We start from the raw sequence: 22,340 nt of genomic DNA on the forward strand, positions 1-22,340 counted from the left end.
TATTCTGTGGAGTTCAACGGCAGACTGCACAACAAGACATACCTGCTTAAAGAGATGAGTGAGTATATGACTCACTGCAAGAGTTTCCCCCATTCTGACCTGAGATCAGATTCATACGAGGTTTCCACTACTGGACACACACTCTGGTCTGATTAACCCATTCTGACCTGAGATCAGATTCATACGAGGTTTCCACTACTGGACACACACTGGTCTGATTGACCCATTCTGACCTGAGATCAGATTCTAAAAAAATGTCACAGTCGTTCTTCGATTTTTCAAAAATAGCAGACCTACAAGCTTGTAGATCTGCTATTTTTCAATAGCCAAAGCATAACGTAATGCTAACACCAAAATGGGTTCCCCGACCCAGAATGGGATAAAGAGATGAGTAAGTCTGACTCCTCATTTATTGGCTGTCCTTTAATGATGTTTTCTTTATTTAATATTATCGATACATTTATTTAATCCATTTACACCTGAGGACGATTCTACAAAATGTCTTTGTCACGGGGCAACCCGTGCCCTATATACAAACACACATGAAACTGTTGCCTATAACATGCAGGGACTATCGTTTTAACCTTTATTGTAATCACTGATTGGTTAGTTGCACTGCTGGTGGCATTTCCCTTGATGAGGAAGGGGCCAAGTGCTATGCAGGAGAGGGGTGTTTCTCTTGATGCGTTGAGTAATTGTCATTGAGTGTTCATGCTGTTTTATACTTGTTTAATTGTAACACATTATTTAGAATGTTTAGGTTACTTGTATTCAAGCTGGTATTTATGGAAGTATTTATATTGGAAGTATTTATTGAGAAGAAAGGGTGCTAATTGATTCTGTGTCCTGTGGTAGGATCCTCTCCTATTTAAGGGAGGCTGCAGGGACAGAGAGGTTAGTTAGATGTGGGCATTGACACTGATAACATCCCTGAGGGAGAGCTACAGGGCCCTGTGTGATCAGGGTACAGCCTGAAGAGAGCTCTCATCCTGTTTGGGTTTTGTTAAGGAGTGTTGCCTAAGTATTTATTTATCTTTTTGTCCTTTATTTCGTTGCCAGTATTACAGTTTGCTATTGATAATTATTGCACGGAACAATTCTGTACGACTGGACTTTTGGTGGAGGAGTTTGGGGAGAATAAACGCCCTTAACTACCATTCCTGACTGTTCTTGGAGCCTTGGCCGTTCGGGCAACTTTACAGTCTTCTTAAATCCTGACAGTTTTTGAAGAAGAAGTCTTTCTTCTTATAAACTAGTCAACCAGTGCCTACCAGCATGATCAACTAGTGGATTTACTAGTCGACTAGTTGAATAGTCGACTAGTTAAAGCCCTGTAAAAGTGTGTTCATAATAGATCTTTTTTTTGATTGGTTGATTCTTTATTTAACCCATTTTGGTGTCAGCATCATGCTATGCTTTAGCTGTTGAAAAATGGCAGATCTACAAGCTCATAGCGCGCCACCGAGTGGCGCACTACGAGCTTGTAGGTCTGCCATTTTTTCAAAAATCGAATAACGACTGACATTTTTAGAATCTGATCTCAGGTCAGAATGGGTTCATCAGACCAGTGTGTGTCCAGTGGAAACCTCGTATGAATCTGATCTCAGGTCAGAATGGGTTAAGTGATCATGCTTCCGAAGAAGCCCCGCCCAGTACAGGACACTTTTTACACTTTACATAAACAATGACAATAAACCCACATGACGGTTTGCAAACAATGATCAAGTGAATACCAAACTGACACTCCAGATCAAGGCAGATTACATAATTAAGCAATAGAGGGGGCACGGTGGCACAGTTGGTAGTGCTGTCGCCTCACAGCTAGAAGGTCCTGGGTTCGATTCCCGCTCGGGGCGCTGGCGGCGTGTTTCCTCCTCAGCGTCATCAGTGCCCATACCCGAAGGCGGGGTTGGCGAAAGGGCCTTTCTGTGTGGAGTTTGCATGTTCTCCCCGTGTCCCCTAGGGTAGGTACCCTCACATGTTCTCCCCGTGTCCCCTAGGGTAGGTACCCTCACATGTTCTCCCCGTGTCCCCTAGGGTAGGTACCCTCACATGTTCTCCCCGTGTCCCCTAGGGTAGGTACCCTCACATGTTCTCCCCGTGTCCCCCTAGGGTAGGCACCCTCACATGTTCTCCCCGTGTCCCCTAGGGTAGTTACCCTCACATGTTCTCCCCGTGTCCCCTAGGGTAGGTACCCTCACAAAAGACATGCAGTAATCCTGGTCTCTAAACTGCCTCCCCCTGGCCAGCCGGGACGCCTGATGGAGGGGAAAGGAACTGGTTGGAATAACGTGTTCCTTCCACGCGCTACGTCCAACCAGGGAAACTCCCCCCCTGTCAGGTGTAAAGGAGCAACTTGGACACTCAGGCATGAAGGAAGCATGAGTTCAAGTCCGTTGCTCTCCCCTTGTCCCCCACATATGGGGACTAGGTTGGTCTCCCCTTGTCCCCCATATATGGGGACTAGGTTGGTCTCCCCTTGTCCCCCATATATGGGGACTAGGTTGGTCTCCCCTTGTCCCCCATATATGGGGACTAGGTTGGTGGAGGGTGTGTAGAGCCCAGGATCACATTAGATGATTGACACAGGGGTGAAAAATGGGTTACAAAAATCGTGGGATAAAAAATATATATCTAAAAAAAAAGAAAAATGAAGCAATATTACACGAGAGGGTGTGGTTTAACGTGATTATTGCCACGACAGTGATGCGGTCAGGAACGAGACGGAGTCGAGTTCCGCAAGCATCACTGAAGTGGCAATAATCACGTTAAACCACACCCTCTCGTGTAATATTGCAATTATACAACAGTTACCCTTAAAACTAAGAAAATCGCTGAAAGAATATATATTTTTAATGACAGATGTAGTCACTACGACCACAAATGTCCCAAGAAACTAGCTAGCCTAAAGCCACCGAGTTTGCTAGCGCTCTGGGAGAACAGAGCAGCTGAATTATTTGTTTTGATTATGTACACATGACACATACCTACTACGACCTGTGATATAATATATACACCATTAGGCCTGTGACAGGAGACACATGTACCTACTTAGATAGATGATAGGTGTGTGTGTGTGTGTGTGTGTGTGTGTGGTGCAGTAATTCATTCTGTGTCCTCCACAGAGAAAGTCCCGACGCCAACCCTGGGCGTCAAACCGTGTGACTCCAACTCCAGCCACTGCACGCTGCACTGTCTGACTCACCACGTCACAGACTCGGGTCCGGTCGGCTATCGCTGGAGGTTCGACGCGGGCGAGTGGAGCGGACCCAACTCCTGGGAGACGACCATCTACAACGATGAGAAAGGGCGAAGGGTTAAAACGATATCCTGTCAAATAAAGAACCTGTTCAGTGAGGAGCAGAGTTCTCATCGCAACCCGCTTTACAAAGGTATGTAGTTGTGTGTGTGTGTGTGTGTGTGTGTGCACGTGTGTGTGTGTGTGTGTGTGTGTGTGTGTGTGTGTGCACGTGTGCAGTTCTGATTTTTGGACTAGGAAATACTTGCCATTATTATAGCGGTTGTTGTAAAGGTTTTAATTGATTGCCTGAGTCCCGTGGTGGGAGTTCTGCTCTGGTTTTGGTGAATATAAAGTAGTTCCGGTCATTTGGTGGTGGGGGGGGGGGGGGGGGGGGGGGGGCACTGGGGGCCACTCATTAAAAATAAATTAATCCACAATACTAGCGTCATTTGTATTGTCGACCTATTTCTATATCATATAGTGCAACTTTCATTATACAACAGGTCGTTTCGAGGAAGCAATCTGATTGGTTGAAACAGCCTTCTAGCCGTGGTTCAAACAAGCACCGCTCCACACCTCATCAAAACTAATAATTCAGCTGCTCTGTTTTCCCAGAGCGCAGCAGACTGGGTGGCTTTAGGCTAGCTCTAGTTTCTTAGGACATTTGTGGTCGTAGTGACTACATCTGTCATTAAAAAAATATGTTTTTTCAGCGATTGTCTTAGTTTTAAGGGTAACTAACTGTTGTATAATTGCAATATTGCACCCAAGGGTGTGGTTTAACGTGATTATTGCCACTTCAGTGATGCTTGCGGAACTCGACTCCGTCTCGTTCCTGACCGCATCACTGTCGTGGCAATAATCACGTTAAACCACACCCTCTCGTGTAATATTGCTTAATTCAACTTCGACCCCTCTGTCACATAATAATAATAATAATAAAACTTTATTTGTATAGCACCTTTCATGACATGAAATGCAGCTCAAAGTGCTTTACAGAACAATGGAGAATAAAAGAAAAGCAAGGCAACGAATGAACATGAATAACAAAAAAAATAAAAGATCAATTAAAAGCAATGTTGTAGAAGTGGGTCTTGAGCTGAGCTTTAAAAATGTCTACAGAGGCTGCCTGACGAAGGTACAGTGGGAGCTTGTTCCATGCCGACGGCCCGTAGAAGCAAAAAGCTGCTTCCCCGTATTTTTTTGTTGCCATTTTTTTAGGCAAAGCGAGCAGGCCAGCAGTGGAAGACCTTAGGGGGCGGTTTGGGACATATTTAGGCAGGCAGTCATGTAGGTAGGAAGGTGCGAGACCATTGAGAGCTTTATAGACAAGTAAAATAATTTTTAAATCAATCCTAAAAACAACCGGAAGCCAGTGCAGTGATACATGGAACATAGTGAATACTGAACAATGATACAGGACACAAAAATAGCATTACTCTGGCATAGAGCACCGAAGTCTGACGTCACTGTCAGTAGAGGGGGTCAGTCCCCAGGTTCATGTATTTATTTTAGTTGCATTGAAATCGCCATTGAGGCGATTTTAGATCGCTTCATATAAGAACTGTGTTTGAAAAATAAACCGACCACCCCGGCCTTTCTGTCAGGGGGGTGGCTGTGTGTCGTTAATGATGTTCATTTAATATTTGATATACAGCCAGTTTCTGGAGAAAATGGAATTAATGTGGCCGCAAAAGCCTTGAATATATACCCGGAAATGTAGTCTCTGGGTTATTTGACTCGTTTCTAACGCTCATTTTGTTACTCTTTGGGTATATTTGTACATTTCCACCTTCAGTCGATGCTTCATGTCCATATGAGTGAAAAGGCCGGGGTGATCGGTTTATTTTTCAAACGCAGTTCTTACATGAAGAGATCTAAAATCCCCCCCTATGGGGATTATAATGCAAATTAAAAAAATAAATGAACCTGGGGACTGACGCCCTCTACCGACAGTGACGTCAGGACTTTGGTTCTCTATATCTGGCATACTGTTACATAGAAACACGATTTATCCCATTCTGAACGGGAACCCATTTTGGTGTCGGCATCATGTTATGCTTCAGCTATTGAAAAATAGCAGATCTACAAGCTCATAGCGCGCCACCGAGTGGCGCGCTACGAGCTTGTAGATCTGCTATTTTTGAAAAATCGAAGAACGACTGACATTTTTTTAATCTGATCTCAGGTCAGAATGGGTTAATCAGACCAGTGTGTGTCCAGTGGAAACCTCGTATGAAATCTGATCTCAGGTCAGAATGGGTGTGAAAAGTGAACAGAGCCTTTCTAATGGTTCAAACGGTATTTTAATTCGTCACACTGTAATCACCGTTAAAATTGGGATGTTTTAAGCCGACGCTCAAACATGCACGCGCGCGCGCACGCACGCACGAACAATGCCGATCTACAAGCTCACAACGCATGACGAAGAGCTGTTCCTTCATTTCTGTCCCATAGCCTGGATGTGTATGTAATCCCATTGCCCAGAGGTTCCGTCCATGTCTCCTCTCATTTGCCAGCCATGCCAGTGGTTATCAAAGTGCGGTCCGGGGACCCCCAGGGGTCCTTGAGGGGTTGCTATAGGCCGGGGGACTATGATTATTGAATCCTATTGGCTGGGCTTTAAACAGCCATAACTACAGTTTGCAGCATGCTTAAAGGTCCCAAACCTCATGGGTGGTCCAAACCTCATGGGTGGTCTTACAGCATGCTAAAGGTCCCAAACCTCATGGGTGGTCCAAACCTCATGGGTGGTCTTACAGCATGCTAACGGTCCCAAACCTCATGGGTGGTCCTACAACATGCTAAAGGTCCCAAACAAACCTCATGGGTGGTCCTACAGCATGCTAAAGGTCCCAAACCTCATGGGTGGTCTCACAGCATGCTAAAGGTCCCAAACCTCATGGGTGGTCCTACAGCATGCTAAAGGTCCCAAACCTCATGGGTGGTCTAACAGCATGCTAAAGGTCCCAAACCTCATGGGTGGTCTAACAACATGCTAAAGGTCCCAAACCTCATGGGTGGTCTAACAACATGCTAAAGGTCCCAAACCTCATGGGTGGTCTAACAGCATGCTAAAGGTCCCAAACCTCATGGGTGGTCTAACAGCATGCTAAAGGTCCCAAACCTCATGGGTGGTCTAACAGCATGCTAAAGGTCCCAAACCTCATGGGTGGTCCTACAGCATGCTAAAGGTCCCAAACCTCATGGGTGGTCTAACAGCATGCTAAAGGTCCCAAACCTCATGGGTGGTCCTACAGCATGCTAAAGGTCCCAAACCTCATGGGTGGTCTCACAGCATGCTAAAGGTTCCAAACAAACCTCATGGGTGGTCTTACAGCATGCTAAAGGTCCCAAACCTCATGGGTGGTCTTACAGTATGCTAAAGGTCCCAGACCTCATGGGTGGTCTTACAGTATGCTAAAGGTCCCAAACCTCATGGGTGGTCCAAACCTCATGGGTGGTCTTACATAATGCTAAAGGTCCCAAACCTCATGGGTGGTCCAAACCTCATGGGTGGTCTTACATAATGCTAAAGGTCCCAAACCTCATGGGTGGTCTAACAGCATGCTAAAGGTCCCAAACCTCATGGGTGGTCTCACAGCATGCTAAATGTCCCAAACAAACCTCATGGGTGGTCTAACAGCATGCTTAAAGGTCCCAAACCTCATGGGTGGTCCTACAACATGCTAAAGGTCCCAAACAAACCTCATGGGTGGCTACAGTAGAAGTGGTCACAATTGAAAAGGTAAAGCCATTTTCTTTTCTAGTTCTGTTTATATTATATTTCTGTCTTTCAGCTACTAAAGAACCACCAGGCAGAGGATTGAGACGTGGGAGTGTTGTTACCGTCGTCATGATGGTGATAGTAGCAATAGTAGCCGTTTTACTCAGGAAGAGGAAACCTTGTAAGTATTTATAATGGAACAAGACACTACGGTCTGGGCACCGGACTGGTAATCCAGTCGCAGTGTGCCGCGGGTTCGACTCCCGGACCCGACACGGCCTTTACTGCATGTCATCCCCCATCTCTCTCCCGTTTCCTGTCAGCCTACTGTCTGTCCCTTCAAAAATCAATAAAAGGCGTAAGCCGCAAAAAAATATCTAAAAAAAAAGAAAAAGACACTATAGTATTTGAGTGATTTATAATGGAACAATATTTTGCGTGTCTTAAATACCAGGTCTTATTAGGCGTGGTCAATGCTCTTTGGCCACTCAGAATAGCCAAATGGCATTGATCACGCCTCCAGGTCTTAGGTTAAGTAATAAGACCTGGCAAAATACAGCCCCTAGTATTTAAGTCATTTATAATGGAACACCTAGGGGGGTTCTATAGGGGGCTGCCATACTGTGTATAGGGGGGTTATATAGGGGGCTGTCATACTGTGTAGGGGGGGTTCTATGGGGGGCTGCCATACTGTGTAGGGGGGGTTCTATAGGCGGCTGCCATACTGTGTAGGGGGGGTTCTATGGGGGGCTGCCATACTGTGTAGGGGGGGTTCTATAGGGGGCTGCCATACTGTGTAGGGGGGGTTCTATAGGGGGCTGCCATACTGTGTAGGGGGGGTTCTATAGGGAGCTGCCATACTGTGGGTCTAGTAGGACTATAGTAAATAATAATTAAAAAAAAATCACCATAACATCTTGTAAAAAAAAATACATATTTAGCCCCATGTTCAAATGCCCCCCCCCCCTGTCAAAAACAGCTAAAATAGCTAATAGCTCATTCTAATAACAACCTAAAACATGAACCTTGGTTGGAAAAAAAACTAAAGTTGTCCTTTAACCCATTTTGGGCGGGAACCCTTTTTGGTGTTTTAAGCATTACGTTATATGCTTTAGCTATTGAAAAATAGCAGATCTACAAGTTCATAGCGCGGCACCGAGTGGCGCGCTATGAACTTGTAGGTCTGCTATTTTTGGAAAAATCTTGAAAATGTGCCTCAAATCTTCCCTGGAACAACATATTTTCAGATGGGGGTCGGCGGCCAATTACATATAATTTTTGTGGTCCTTGACATGAAATATTGTGAACCACTGATATAGAAAGTTTTTCAGAAAAAAATTAAGAAAATTAAGACATTTTTTTAATTTCGACGTCAGGCCTAAATGGGTTAAATGATTTGTTAAGTGATGTATTTGTAATAGTTTATAATGAGATGAATCAATTAATTTATGTAACTATAATTAATTAATTAATAATCTATATCTATACAAATCATACATTTATGTATCTGTGTTAACCATGGTGGGGAAAATAAAATCTAAAATCTCACTGACCAATCACTGTCTCACATCTCACTGACCAATCACTGTCTCACATCCCACTGACCAATCACTGTCTCACATCTCACTGACCAATCACTGTCTCACATCTCACTGACCAATCACTGTCTCACATCTCACTGACCAATCACTGTCTCACATCCCACTGACCAATCACTGTCTCACATCTCACTGACCAATCACTGTCTCTCCTCTCAGCTTTGACAGGAGAAGAGAAGGAAAGACTAGACAGAGCTGCCAAACTGAGAGGTAAGGGTGTGTGTGTGTGTGTGTGTGTGTGTGTGTGTGTGTGTGTGTGTGTGCGTGCGTGTGTGTGCACTAGGGCATTCTCAAAAAATGCTTTATCGATTTATCGATTTCATTAACACAAGTCGATTCAGATTAGATAAGTCGAAAGTAAAAAGAAAAAAGAAAAATCATATTTCATATTTATCATATTTTTTGCTCTAGCCTATGTGTGCGTGTGTACATAATTCAAACTGTAGCATTGATTATTGTCACGGACAGAAGTCATTCTTTCCCTTTGCATATATGCACCGGAGTGCACTCGCCTATTAGTTTGCATTGCATTCAGAACGCGCCCTTAATTAAAAACCAAATGCAGCTGTGTGTATGTGGCTCTCAGCGCGCGGTGTCCCACTATTGACTGGCTGAAGTCTGTTTGAACTGCAGCGCTGTGTCAGAGAAGTAACAGATAGAAGCGCGCAAACGTTACCCCCAAACGATACCCCCAAACGTTACCCCCAAACGTTATCCCCCAAACGTTACCCCCAAACGTTACCCCCAAACGATATCCCCCAAACGATATCCCCCAAACGTTACCCCCAAACGTTGCCCCCAAACGATATCCCCCTCACCTCCGTGCTGGAAATATAACGTCTGGGTTTCCGAGGCTACATCCGTGCTGACGCAATGACTGTCCTGTTTTCCGGCTAAGCTTTACGCACATGAACCTCTCCGTCTCCGCTCAGTGACTGTCCTGTCTCTGGTTAAGCTTTACGCACATGAACCTCTCCGTCTCCGGTCAGTGCTGGTTGTTGTTTATTTGCATGGCTCAGAAAATGAGTAACAAACTAACATGAGAACGTTATCGAGTTGTTGTTGTTGTTGGAGGAGGAGGATAATAATAATGTTATATCTCTTATTGTGTTCTCGGGCCGCTGTGCTGCGCTGCTGCTGCGCTGTGTGCCAATACCACTACTTTACCTGGATGACATCATCTTTACATTTTGACATGAAATAATAATCCTGTACCGGCACCGCGTGTATAGCGTTTGGTTTCATTAACGCGATCGTGACAAAATAAAATAGCCTACAGCTGCTGCTGCCAAAGATGCCAAAGATTGGACAGTGCTACGCAACATGGAAGTAACACTGACTCCAAGCCGTTTATAAATCAGTCAGTGAACGGACGAGTCAACTTTTCACCGCCGCTTGGTCCCCCCGTCCCCCCCCCCCCCACAATCACAATCAGAAGCGTTTTCAAAGAGACGAGTAGGATATAAAGGCAGCCTGAAAGGCAAGCATTTGCATTCCAACGGGTGATTGAGCGTCGCGCTATACGCGCAACGGCCATCAGGTCTGGTGTTTGTCCTCTTTTCTCAGTGTTTTCAAATGGATTTTTAAACGACGCAAAACTTGGAATTCCCCTCTCGCGTACCAGTGGCACGTGTCTCGCGGACCGGCACCGGTGTTTGGGAACCTCTGATATAGATGATACATGCACTGTGTCATATTGAACCTCTGATATAGATGATACATGCACTGTGTCATATTGAACCTCTGATACAGATGATACATGCACTATGTCATATTGAACCTCTGATATAGATGATACATGCACTGTGTCATATTGAACCTCTGATACAGATGATACATGCACTGTGTCATATTGACCCTCTGATATAGATGATACATGCACTATGTCATATTGAACCTCTGATATAGATGATACATGCACTGTGTCATATTGGAGAGGCCACTGACTGAATGCGCAGTGCTTTGTTTGACATGCTCCGTATCTGAGCGCGCGGCACCTCCACCCGCCCCTGTTAAGTCGTCCCCCCCGCGTCCACGTACCCCCCCCCCCCCCCGCAATAAAATGATTTATCGACTCAGTTTCGACTTTGCTTCCTGACAAGTCGACTTGGATCTCAAGTCGTTAATGCCCTAGTGCAGGGTTCCCCAATACATTTTCCAGGGCAAGACCCCATTTGAAAAGGATGCCCAGTTTGACATGCATAGGCTACTGACCCCCATTTAATGGCATTTATATCTGGGACCCTTACAAAAAAGATATGGCCCGCGGGCCGCCTATTGGGGAACCCTGCCCTAGTGGAACACCGCGTGTGTGTGTGTGTGTGTGTGTGTGCGTGCTTGTGTGTGTACACGTGTGTGTGCGCATGCTTGCGAGCGACATATGACAAAGTGGAAATACTTTGTTCGCTACAGGTCTGTTGGAGAGAACACCAGGATATCGTCACATCACTGACTATGAAGAGCAGCTTCAACGCAACATGAACAGCACATATCTTAGTGTAGATTTGGGCACACAGTCTGAGGTCGTGTTTGAAAACGTCTTCGCTCCGCTCTACAATGTAGACATCCAAAGAACAGACATCCACAGCCATCATGAGGTCAGACAGATGGAGATGAAGAAGGCAGGAGAGGGAACAGAAATCCAACTGGGTCAGATGTTCAAAGACCTTTCTGGACGAATCATGAGAACAGTGCTGACCGTTGGCTGTGCAGGAATTGGAAAAACGTTCCTCGTACACAAATTTGTGTCTGACTGGGCCAAGAGATGTTTCCACCAAAACCCACACCTCGTGTTCCCGCTCAAGTTCCGCCAGTTAAATATGCTCAAGGGACAGAGGTTTACTTTGGCACAGCTAATTCACTGCTGCATCGTGGAAACCAGATGTATTGAGGAAGACGTTCTTAATCTTATCTTCACTGAATTGCAGAAGTCAGGAAACTGCAACGACATCCCCTTCAAAGTCATGTTTGTTCTGGATGGTTATGATGAAAATAATTTCCAGTTTGATTTCAACACAGAAATTGGCCTCATGAATGTCAACGACTCTTACCCACTGGAAGATCTCCTTGTAAACCTCATCAAGGGGAAGCTCCTCCCCTCTGCTCGCATCTGGATAACCTCGCGACCTGTAGCAGCCAATCAGATCCCTAAGAAATTTGTAAACAGGATGACAGAAGTACGAGGGTTCATCAGAGATGACCAGAAGAAGGATTTCTTCCAGAAGACGTTCAGTGATGAGAACCAGGCCAGCTCAATCTTCTCACAAATCAAAGAATCAAAGATCCTCCTCACCATGTGTGAAATCCCAGTCTTCTGTTGGATCCTTGCTACCGTTGTGAAGAACATGGTGAAGAACATGGGGACGACAGTCAGGCTGCCCAAAACCCTGGTTGAGCTGTTCTGCCACTTCCTGATGGGTGAGATACAGCGGGAGAATCCTGCACAAGGCGAGGCAGACAGAGGGAAGCTCATAACGTATGCAGGAGAAGTTCTTCTGAAGCTGGGCAAGCTGGCGTTTCACCAACTGGTCAAAGGCAACATCATTTTCTATGAGGAGGACCTGAAGGCGTGTGGTCTTGATGTGAACAAGGACTTGAAGAACTTGGGCTTTTGCACAACCTTCTTCAAAGAAGACGGTTTGTTCTTCCACAAAACGGTCTACTGCTTCGTTCATCTGAGCTTCCAGGAGTTTCTGGCTGCAGTCTACCTGTCCCACTGTTTCACTCAGAAGAACACGGAGGTCCTGAAGACATTCCTGGAAGATGATGGTGACAACAGTGACGGTTCAGACAGTGACGGTATAGACAGTGACATTTCCCTGTCTGACTTCCTGAAGGCTGCTATGAAGAAATCCCTGAAGAGTGAGAGTGGTCGCCTGGACCTCTTTGTCCGTTTCCTTCATGGTCTCTCACTGCAGTCCAACCAGAGTCTGTTAGGAGGCCTGCTGGGTCAGACAGAGAACCGTCCAGAGGAGATCCAGAGAGCCATCGACAACCTGAAGAAGATGAATGATCGTGATGCCTCTCCTGACAGATGTATCAACATCTTCCACTGTCTGATGGAGATGAACGACCCGTCAGTAAGTCAGGGGATCCAACAGTACCTGGAGTCAGAGAGCAGATCAGGGAAGAAACTGTCTGAGACCCAGTGTTCAGCTCTGGCCTCAATGCTGCAGATGTCAGAGGAGCTTCTGGAAGTGTTGGACCTGGACAAATACAACACAAACAACGCGGGGCGACGGAGACTGGTCCCAGCTGTGAGGAACTGCAAAACGGCCAGGTTAGTAGTCATAAGAAATAAGAATATAATCATGTTAGAGCAGCTTTCATTCATTCATTCATTCAAAATCAACACATGTACACGTTGTCTGTGTGTGTGTGTGTGTGTGTGTGTGTGTGTGTGTGTGTGTGTGTGTGTGTGTGTGTGTGTGTGTGTGTGTGTGTGTGTGTGTGTGTGTGCACTATTTACCAGTGTCCTCATTAGTTATTCTACAATGAAAACAGACTATACCAAATGAGAAATGGACCGTACCATTAGTGAAGGGGTGTACAGAGGATGGTCTTTTAAACAATGAGCTTGGTAATTACGTTCACACATTAGTTAATACATTTAAATGTAAGTTCCACGATTTCCATCTATCTTCCACTTCTCTGTTCTTACTGACATCCTGCTAATGTCTGAAGAACTAGATTGAAGATCTTTTAGGTGCCTTTCACACCTAACGTTTGCTTACAAGCTCTGGATCAAGGACCAAATGTTTGCATTTTGCATTAGATCTGCTTAGCGTTCACAGAAGACTTTGTTAAGAAAACCAAAATATTTAACAAATGTCATGCAGTCGTACAGGCTGTTCATCTGTTGACATTACATTTCTTCACTTCACTGTCAGAGTGGAGCAACAGCAGCGTGTTGTGATTTTCATTATTTAATGTTTGTATTCCAATCAAATGAAAACAGTTTAAAGTTTTGAGAACATTTAAATTAAATGCCTCTTATTTTCTTAGCCAGAAAGGTATCCAAACACACACATTTCAGACAGCTCCACAGGGAACCTCTTTGACAGTGAACGTGGTCTGTTCTGTCTTGATCATCTCTGATGTTACATTTAATCTGTAATTACAGACTTGCTGGCTGTGACCTCAAGAAGGAACACATTGAAGTTGTGGCTTCAGCTCTCAGCTCCAATCCGTCCCATTTGAGAGAACTGGACTTGAGTGGAAACGCCTTGACGGATTCCGGAGTGGATCTCATCTGTGCTGCACTGAAGAGCCCAAACTGTTGTCTGGAGATTCTCAGGTCAGATTCATTTACCATTTCTATTTTTATTTGGTTACGTTCTGTTATAGTAAGTGATTGTGTGTGTGTGCGTGTGTGTGTGTGTGTGTGTGTGTGTGTGTGTGTGTGTGTGTGTGTGTGTGTGTGTGTGTGTGTGAGTGTGTGTGCGTGTGTGCGCACTATTTACCAGTGTCCTCATTAGTTATTCTACAATGAAAACAGACTATACCAAATGAGAAATGGACCGTACCATTAGTGAAGGGGTGTACAGAGGATGGTCTTTTAAACAATGAGCTTGGTCATTACATTCACACGTTACTTAATACATTTAAATGTAAGTTCCACGATTTCCATCTATCTTCCACTTTCTCTGTTCTCTGTACTGACATCCTGCTAATGTCTGAAGAACTAGATTGAAGATATTTTAGGTGCCTTTCACACCTAACGTTTGCTTACAAGCTCTGGATCAAGGACCAAATGTTTGCATTTTGCATTAGGTCTGCTTAGCGTTCACAGAGGACTTTGTTAAGCAAACCAAAATATTTAACAAATGTCATGCGGTCGTACAGGCTGTTCATCTGTTGACAGAACATTTCTTCACTTCACTGTCAGAGTGGAGCAACAGCAGCGAGTTGTGATTTTCATTATGTTTGTATTCCAATCAAATGAAAACAGTTTAAAGTTACAGAGGTGGGAGGAAGTCCCTATGTTGCAAGTCCAAGTCGAGTCTCAAGTCTTTGCTCTCAAGTCAAGTCAAGTCTCAAGTCTTTGGCATTCAAGTCCCAAGCAAGTCCAAGTCCTGAACTTTTAGTTTCGAGTCCCAACCAAGTCCTTAGCATTTTGTTTCAAGTCCCAACCAAGTCCTTACCTTTTGTTTCGAGTCCCAAACAAGTCCTAAGCATTTTGTTTCAAGTCCCAACCAAGTCCTTACCTTTTGTTTCGAGTCCCAAACAAGTCCCACCAAGACATAATACTAATTAATGATATGTAAAGATTTACATAAATCATGAGCATCTATTGAGCCATTTAGATCATGTCAAAGGTCATGTCTCACCGAGACACAGGATCTGACACAAATTAAATGTTTCCCCTGAGCAAGCAGGCTATTATTATTACAATGGTAAAATGTCATTACTTGCACTGAAAAGGTGTTCAAATCCAGGGTAGAAGAGGAATGTTACATAATGCCTCGATCCACTTTTTCCACTCCCGATCCGATACCGATCTAAAATCATCAAAACCGATCCGATAACTCGCTCTATGCTTTCCCAAATCTGTCAGACTTTTTTTTATCTTTACCTTTTATTACAGATTTTATAGTCTGGAATGTTGAATCAGGATTGATCAAGTGATAATATTATTACTCAAAACAGATTATTACTCAACACCTCCCCAGAATAATAGTCAACAAACAAGTTCCACATGAGTATAGGTTGAGAATAACTGACCCATTTATTTTTAACAACTTGAGCCTATACTTCAAATGTGGAAGTGTTCTAGTGACAAATTATTTTATTGTATTCTATGCCTTTTTTTATCCATACTATTTATTATTATTATGCACAAACTTTTAAGGACCCAGCAATTTGTATCTCTGTGACCCCAAATTATTATTTTGTATTTGTTTATATTGTAAAATCAATGTCAATTTAGAGTGTACAAATGGAACCTATCATTTGGCTGGGAGTGGGGACCCCTGCTCCCCAAACCGTGCATACTGTCCTACAGCTACACAGCACACTGTCTGTCCGTGACAATGGAAATAGTGACGTCTGTTTATTTAAGCATTGGTTAGCACTTAAGCAGTTATTAGCATCATAGCATGGTCTGTCACATAAGTATTGACAAACAGCGGTCATATTTGTCAACCAACTGTTGGGGACTGTGGGGATATATCATTTTAAGAACATGAGCATGTCGTCATGCTCAGCTGTCAGCTTGCTGCGCTGTTCCGTCTCTCTCTGTTGACGCTAATCAATGCTAAAGATTAGCTTGCATGGAGCTAAGGCTGAAACTATGCTGCTGTTGTTGCCACGGTGGCGAATCCATTTTTGCACTCGGCTGTTGGGTCTTTTTTGTTTTATAATATATAATACTCCCATGCGGGAGCGGCTGTCAATGCGGCTTTCTCCACACTGAGTAGCAGCGCGCAGTAATGGCTAGTGGCTAGCCTAGCAGCCTGCACTGTGCAAGACTGCCACAAGTGTGACTGGGGCTGCCAATGCCTCTGTAGCGCACACTGCTGGAGGAATAAAGTCCTGGAGTGGAGTACTAGAATGGACTGGAGTGGAGTGCTTGCAGTGCTTGGAATGGATCGGTCATTTTCGCTGTAGTCCGATCCGATCCCGATCACGTTTTTTGGCTGATATCGACCCGATATCCGATCCGCGGCATCCCTTTATATACAAATACCAAACTATTTTACATGTCATAAAAAAGATAATCAGATGCTGTAAGGTATTAAGTGACTTGAAAATGTTCAAGTCAAGAGGGCTCAAGTCAAGTCAAGTCTCAAGTCCTTGGCGTTCAAGTCAAGTCAAGTCTCAAGTCTTTGGCATTCAAGTCCCAAGCAAGTCCAAGTCTATTTTTGATTTGATCAAGCAAGTCTAAAGTCATCAAAATCGGGACTCGAGTCCAAGTCGAGTCTCGAGTCCAAGTCCCCACCTCTGTAAAGTTATGAGAACATTTAAATTAAATGCCTCTTATTTTCTTAGCCAGAAAGGTATCCAAACACACACATTTCAGACAGCTCCACAGGGAACCTCTTTGACAGTGAACGTGGTCTGTTCTGTTTTGATCATCTCTGATTTTACATTTCATCTGTAATTACAGACTTGCTGACTGTGACCTCAAGGAGGAACACATTGAAGTTGTGGCTTCAGCTCTCAGCTCCAATCCGTCCCATTTGAGAGAACTGGACTTGAGTGGAAACGTCTTGAAGGATTCCGGAGTGGATCTCATCTGTGCTGCACTGAAGAGCCCAAACTGTTGTCTGGAGATTCTCAGGTCAGATTCATTTGCCATTTTTATTTGGTTACGTTCTGTTATAGTAAGTGATTATAATGCAGTTATTATGGAGGTGGTACTTTATTTGAAGTGTGGATAAGGTTTGATATCATGGTAACTCACACTGACCTTAATATTGATAAGATACAGTGTCACAGTGACTAATGTATGTAGTCTTTATGCTGAGATACTACATTTACTATGAGTGGTTGAATGTGTTCTGTCAGAGTGTCATCCCCTAGTTTTGAATGATATTTATATTAATGTTAATTCTTAATTGGTATCAGGGGCGTATGTCAGTAAGCCCCCGCGCAGGCTGGCGCAGGCTGGTCAGCCCCCGACAGTGGGAAAATCCAGTGGGAGAGAAGGTTTTATGTGGAAAACTTATGCTGCATGAGCCAACGGAAATTGTATGGCAGGAATATGTATTTTATTCGTCTTAAAATCTCTCTCTCTCCCTCTCTCTTCCCCCCCCCCCTCCTCATCTGGTTGTATTCTTCATTTAGTCTGAAGAACTGCTGGTTGTCGGAGAGAAGCTGTGAAGTTCTGGCCTCGGCTCTCGCCTCCAATCCTTCCCATTTGAGAGAATTAGACCTGACTTTGAACAACCTGCAGGACTCTGGAATTGAGCTTCTATGTGCCGGAGTGAAGAGTCCACATTGTCACCTGCAGACTCTGAGGTAAATAGAGTTTTATTCTGTGTGGATCTGTACTGCAGACTCTGAGGTAAATAGAGTTTTATTCTGTGTGGATCTGTACGGCAGACTGAGGTAAATATAGTTTTATTCTGTTGTGGATCTGTACTGCAGACTCTGGGGTAAATAGAGTTTTCTCTGTACTGGAGTATCAACAGCAGTTTGTTAAAGTGTGGATATCTCTGCAGGTTGTCAGGCTGTGCGATCACAGAGAAAGGCTGTTCTTCTCTGGCTTCAGCTGTAGCCCTCAACCCCTCCTCTCATCTGAAGCATGTGGACCTCAGCCGTAACCACCCAGGAGGAGATGCTGAGCAGACGCTGCTCTCTGCTGGACTGGAGACTGTCAAGTGAGTCGACTTGGACTGTGTCCATCCATCTTGGTTAAAAATATGTTTTTATTTAATTTTTTCTAAGGCTGTCAAAGTTAACATGTTAATCGTGCGTCAACACCCATTTTGGACGGGAACCCCTTTTGGTGTTAGCATCATGCTATGCTTTAGCTATTGAAAAATAGCAGATCTACAAGCTCGTAGCGCGCCACCGAGTGGCGCGCTACGAGCTTGTAGGTCTGCTATTTTTGAAAAATCAAAGAACGACTGACATAGAAACATGGCTTTTTCAGAAAACTGTCAGGATGTAGAAGACATTTTTAGAATCTGATCTCGGGTCTAAATAGATTAAGGACCACTGGTTGAGAACCACTGCTTTATTCAATACATGTTTAATGGTGAATGTGAGCTGAAGAGTCTTAATGAAGTGATGCATGTTCATACTCTCTGTATCATTCAATGGTAATAGAAATGTTTTATCATTTCTTCCTACAGTGTGAATCATGGAGGAGAACACTGGATAGATCACTGGATTAATCCTCGACTCCTTTCAAGATGTGAGTGTCTGTCTGTCTGTCTGTCTGTCTGTCTGTCTGTCTGTCTGTCTGTCTGTCTGCCTGTCTCTCTGTCTGCCTGCCTGCCTGCCTGCCGCACTACAAGTCTCTGAACTGGGGACCCCCCACAATAATCATATCTGAACTGGGGACCCCCCACAATAATCATATCTGAACTGGGGACCCCCCACAATAATCATATCTGAACTGGGGACCCCCCACAATAATCATATCTGAACTGGGGACCCCCCACAATAATCATATCTGAACTGGGGACCCCCCACAATAATCATATCTAAACTGGGGACCCCCCACAATAATCATATCTGAACTGGGGACCCCCCACAATAATCATATCTGAACTGGGGACCCCCCACAATAATCATATCTGAACTGGGAACCCCCCACAATAATCATATCTGAACTGGGGACCCCCCATAATAATATTGGGGTCCCAATCCTCAGGTTGAGAACCAGTGGTTAGCACTTTGAGATTTGTTTCAAATGTAAAGTGCGTTATAAATAAAATTTATTATTATTATTATTAGTGGTACAGAGCCCTGAGAGACACCGGTCGATGAAGGGTTAAGGCGTGTGTGTGTGTGTGTGTGTGTGTGTGTGTGTGTGTGTGTGTGTGTGTGTGTGTGTGTGTGTGTGTGTGTGTGTGTGTGTGTGTGTGTGTGTGTGTGTGTGTGTGTGTGTGTGTGTGTGTGTGTGTGTGTGTGTGTGCGCGCGCGCCTGTGCACGTCTTCATGTGTGTGTGTACGTGCATGTGCCTGTGCACATCTTCGTGTGTGTGTGTGTGTGTGTGTGTGTACATGCATGTGCTTGTGCACATCTTCGTGTGTGTACGTGCATATGTGTGTGTGTACGACTGTACTTGCCTGTGCACATCTTCGTGTGTGAGTGTGTGTGCCTGTGCACATCTTCGTGTGTGTGTGTGTGTGTGTGTACAGGCATGTACGTGCATGTGTCCATGCACATCTTTGTGTGTGTGTGTGTGTGTGTGTGTGTGTGTGCACATCTTCATGTCTGTGTGTGTACGTGCCCGTGCACATCTTCGTGTGTGTACGTGCGTGTGCCTGTGCACATCTTTGTGTGTGTTTGTGTGTGTGTGTGTGTGTGCGCGCAAGCCTGTGCACATCTTCATGTGTATGTGTGTGTACGTGCATGTGTCCGTGCACCAGTGTTGTTTTCGTCGACTAAAACTAAGACGAAAAATGTTCGTCGACTACCTTTTTTCACTGACAAAAACAAATGGAAACTAAATGAAAACTAAAGCTGCGACGACTAAAACTAAGACTACATATATTGACAATTTCGTCTAAAATGTTAGGAAGGGCCCAGGCCGTAGCGTAACGGTCTGGGCACCGGACTGGTAATCCAGTCGCAGTGTGCCGCGGGTTCGACTCCCGGACCCGACACGGCCTTTACTGCATGTCATCCCCCCATCTCTCTCCCGTTTCCTGTCAGCCTACTGTCTGTCCCTTCAAAAATCAATAAAAGGCGTAAGCCGCAAAAAAGATATCTTTAAAATGTTAGGAAGGGACTAGTGGACAAGAGATCCAGTATAAGTCATTTTACACTTTGGTTACACATGGTTGCATGCTGAAAATAGCCGATCTACAAGCTCACAACGCGACGCATTGTGACGCGTTGTGAGCTTGTAGATCGGCTATTTTCAGCAAGTATAAAATCTGCCCGATGGCATCAAGGCCCGCCAAAACACATTTTAGTCGACTAAATCACCTGTAGATTTAGTCGACTAAAATCTTATGACATTTAGTCGACTAAAACTAGACTAACACTAAGACATTCCAGGTGACTAAAATGTGACTAAAACTAAAATAGAAATGTGCTGCCAAAAACAACACTGCCGTGCACAGTGTGTGTGTGTGTGTGTGTGTGTGTACGTGCGTGTGCCCGCCCGTGCACATCTTTGTATGAGTATGTACGTACATGTGTCCGTGCACATCTCCGTGTGTGTGTGTGTGTACGTGCGTGCACCCGTGCACATCTTCGTGTGTGTGTGTGTGTACGTGCATGTACGTGTGTGTGTGTGTGTGTGTACGTGTATGTGTCCGTGCACATCTTCGTGTGTGTGTGTGTGTACGTGCATGTGTCCGTGCACATCTTCGTGTGTCTGTGTGTGTGTGTGTGTGTGTGTACGTGCATGTGTCCGTGCACATCTTCGTGTGTCTGTGTGTGTGTTTGTACGTGCATGTGTCCGTGCACATCTTCGTGTGTCTGTGTGTGTGTGTGTGTACGTGCATGTGTCCGTGCACATCTTCGTGTGTCTGTGTGTGTGTGTGTACGTGCATGTGTCCGTGCACATGTTCGTGTGTCTGTCTGTCTGTCTGTCTGTGTGTGTGTGTGTGTGTGTGTGTGTGTGTGTGTGTGTGTGTGTGTGTGTGTGTGTGTGTGTGTGTGTGTCTGTGTCTGTGTCTGTGTGTCTGTGTCTGTGTCTGTGTCTGTGTCTGTGTCTGTGTCTGTGTCTGTGTCTGTGTCTGTGTCTGTGTCTGTGTGTCTGTGTGTGTGTTTCCACACCTGAGCAGAAAACGTCCGCGGCCCTTTAGACAGTAGTGAGAGTGTGTGTGTACAGTACGTGCATGTGGCCGTGCACATCTTCGTGTGTGTGTGTGTGTGTGTGTGTGTGTGTGTGTGTCAGTCAGTGAATAATGTATTTAATGTTTACTGTGTTGTTTTCTCATCAGATTCCCAGCGTCTGACACTGGACCCAAACACAGCATACTGTCGCCTCACTCTGTCTGAGGACAACAGGAAGGTCACAGTGGTGAGGGGACAGAGTCATCAGTATCCTGATCATCCTCAGAGGTTTGATGCCTATCCTCAGGTTCTGAGTGCAGAGAGTGTGAGCGAACGCTGCTACTCTGAGGTAGAGTGCAGTGGAGGGGTTCAGATAGCAGGGACTGACAGAAGAATCAGCAGGAAAGGAGCTGGTGATGACTGTTGGCTTGTAGGCAGTGTCATGGCCTGGAGTCTGTGGTGTGATGGTAACAGTTACTCTGTCCGCCACAATGGGAAGAGGACTGGCCTCCCTGTCCGTCCCTCTGGAGGACGCTCCTACAGGGTCCGCAGAGTAGCACTGTATGTGGACCGTCCCGCTGGGACTCTGTCCTTCTATGAGGTGTCCTCAGAGGACACTCTGACCCACCTGCACACCTTCCAGACCACGTCCACTGAACCGCTATGTGTTGGGTTCGGGTTGGTGGAGGATGGCTCCTCAGCGTTTCTGTGTGAGCAGAGATAGAGTCTCTATGCGACGGTCACATCAGGTCGCCATGGTTACTCCACATGTGACATCACCATCATGATGATGACGACGAGAGACAGACCAGATATGTTTTTGATACGATGTTCATTATTATTATTCAAAGAATCACACCTGTGTGAAGTGAGCGGCGCTCTTGACTGGCATCATACATGCTAATGATGACGACGTCAGCCAATCAAATCATTACATTCCGTGTTCAGCCAATCAAATCATTGCATTCCGTGGCGCGCACACACACACACACACACACACACACACACACACACACACACACACACACACACACACACACACACACACACACACACACACACACACACACACACACACACACACACAGAGAGAGAGAGAGAGCTGTGCCACTCACAGGCAGTTCTACAAGCTCACAGCTTGTAGACCCCCTCAAGGACCCCTAGAATCCCCTGTAACCCCCTCAAGGACCCCTGGAACCCCCTCAAGGACCCCTGGAACCCCCTCAAAGACCCCTGGAACCCCCTCAAGGACCCCTGGAACCCCCTCAAAGACCCCTGGAACCCCCCAACGACCCCTGGAACCCCCTCAAGGACCCCTGGAACCCCCTCAAAGACCCCTGGAACCCTCTCAAGGACCCCTAGAACCCC

The 22,340-nt window shown here is 45.2% G+C and overlaps 1 protein-coding gene across 1 annotated transcript in view; it reads left to right on the top strand.

Moving 5' to 3' along the window:
- Positions 1-21,696, top strand: part of LOC310870677 (uncharacterized protein) — a gene marked incomplete at both ends in the record, with an annotated part of 23,679 nt that extends 1,983 nt beyond the window's left edge. The window contains 9 exons of the mRNA XM_083781946.1: positions 3,128-3,392; positions 8,726-8,776; positions 10,979-12,845; positions 13,689-13,862; positions 16,674-16,847; positions 17,354-17,527; positions 17,731-17,889; positions 18,367-18,428; positions 21,140-21,696. Of these exons, the coding sequence (XP_083638072.1) occupies positions 3,128-3,392; positions 8,726-8,776; positions 10,979-12,845; positions 13,689-13,862; positions 16,674-16,847; positions 17,354-17,527; positions 17,731-17,889; positions 18,367-18,428; positions 21,140-21,696 (3,483 nt within the window). The remainder of the gene's footprint in view (positions 1-3,127; positions 3,393-8,725; positions 8,777-10,978; positions 12,846-13,688; positions 13,863-16,673; positions 16,848-17,353; positions 17,528-17,730; positions 17,890-18,366; positions 18,429-21,139) is intronic.
- Between the last annotated feature and the right edge of the window lie 644 nt (positions 21,697-22,340).

The sequence above is a fragment of the Protomyctophum parallelum genome, assembly GCF_964188405.1.
Source record: "Protomyctophum parallelum genome assembly, chromosome: 14".
NCBI classification, from domain to species: Eukaryota; Metazoa; Chordata; class Actinopteri; order Myctophiformes; family Myctophidae; genus Protomyctophum; species Protomyctophum parallelum.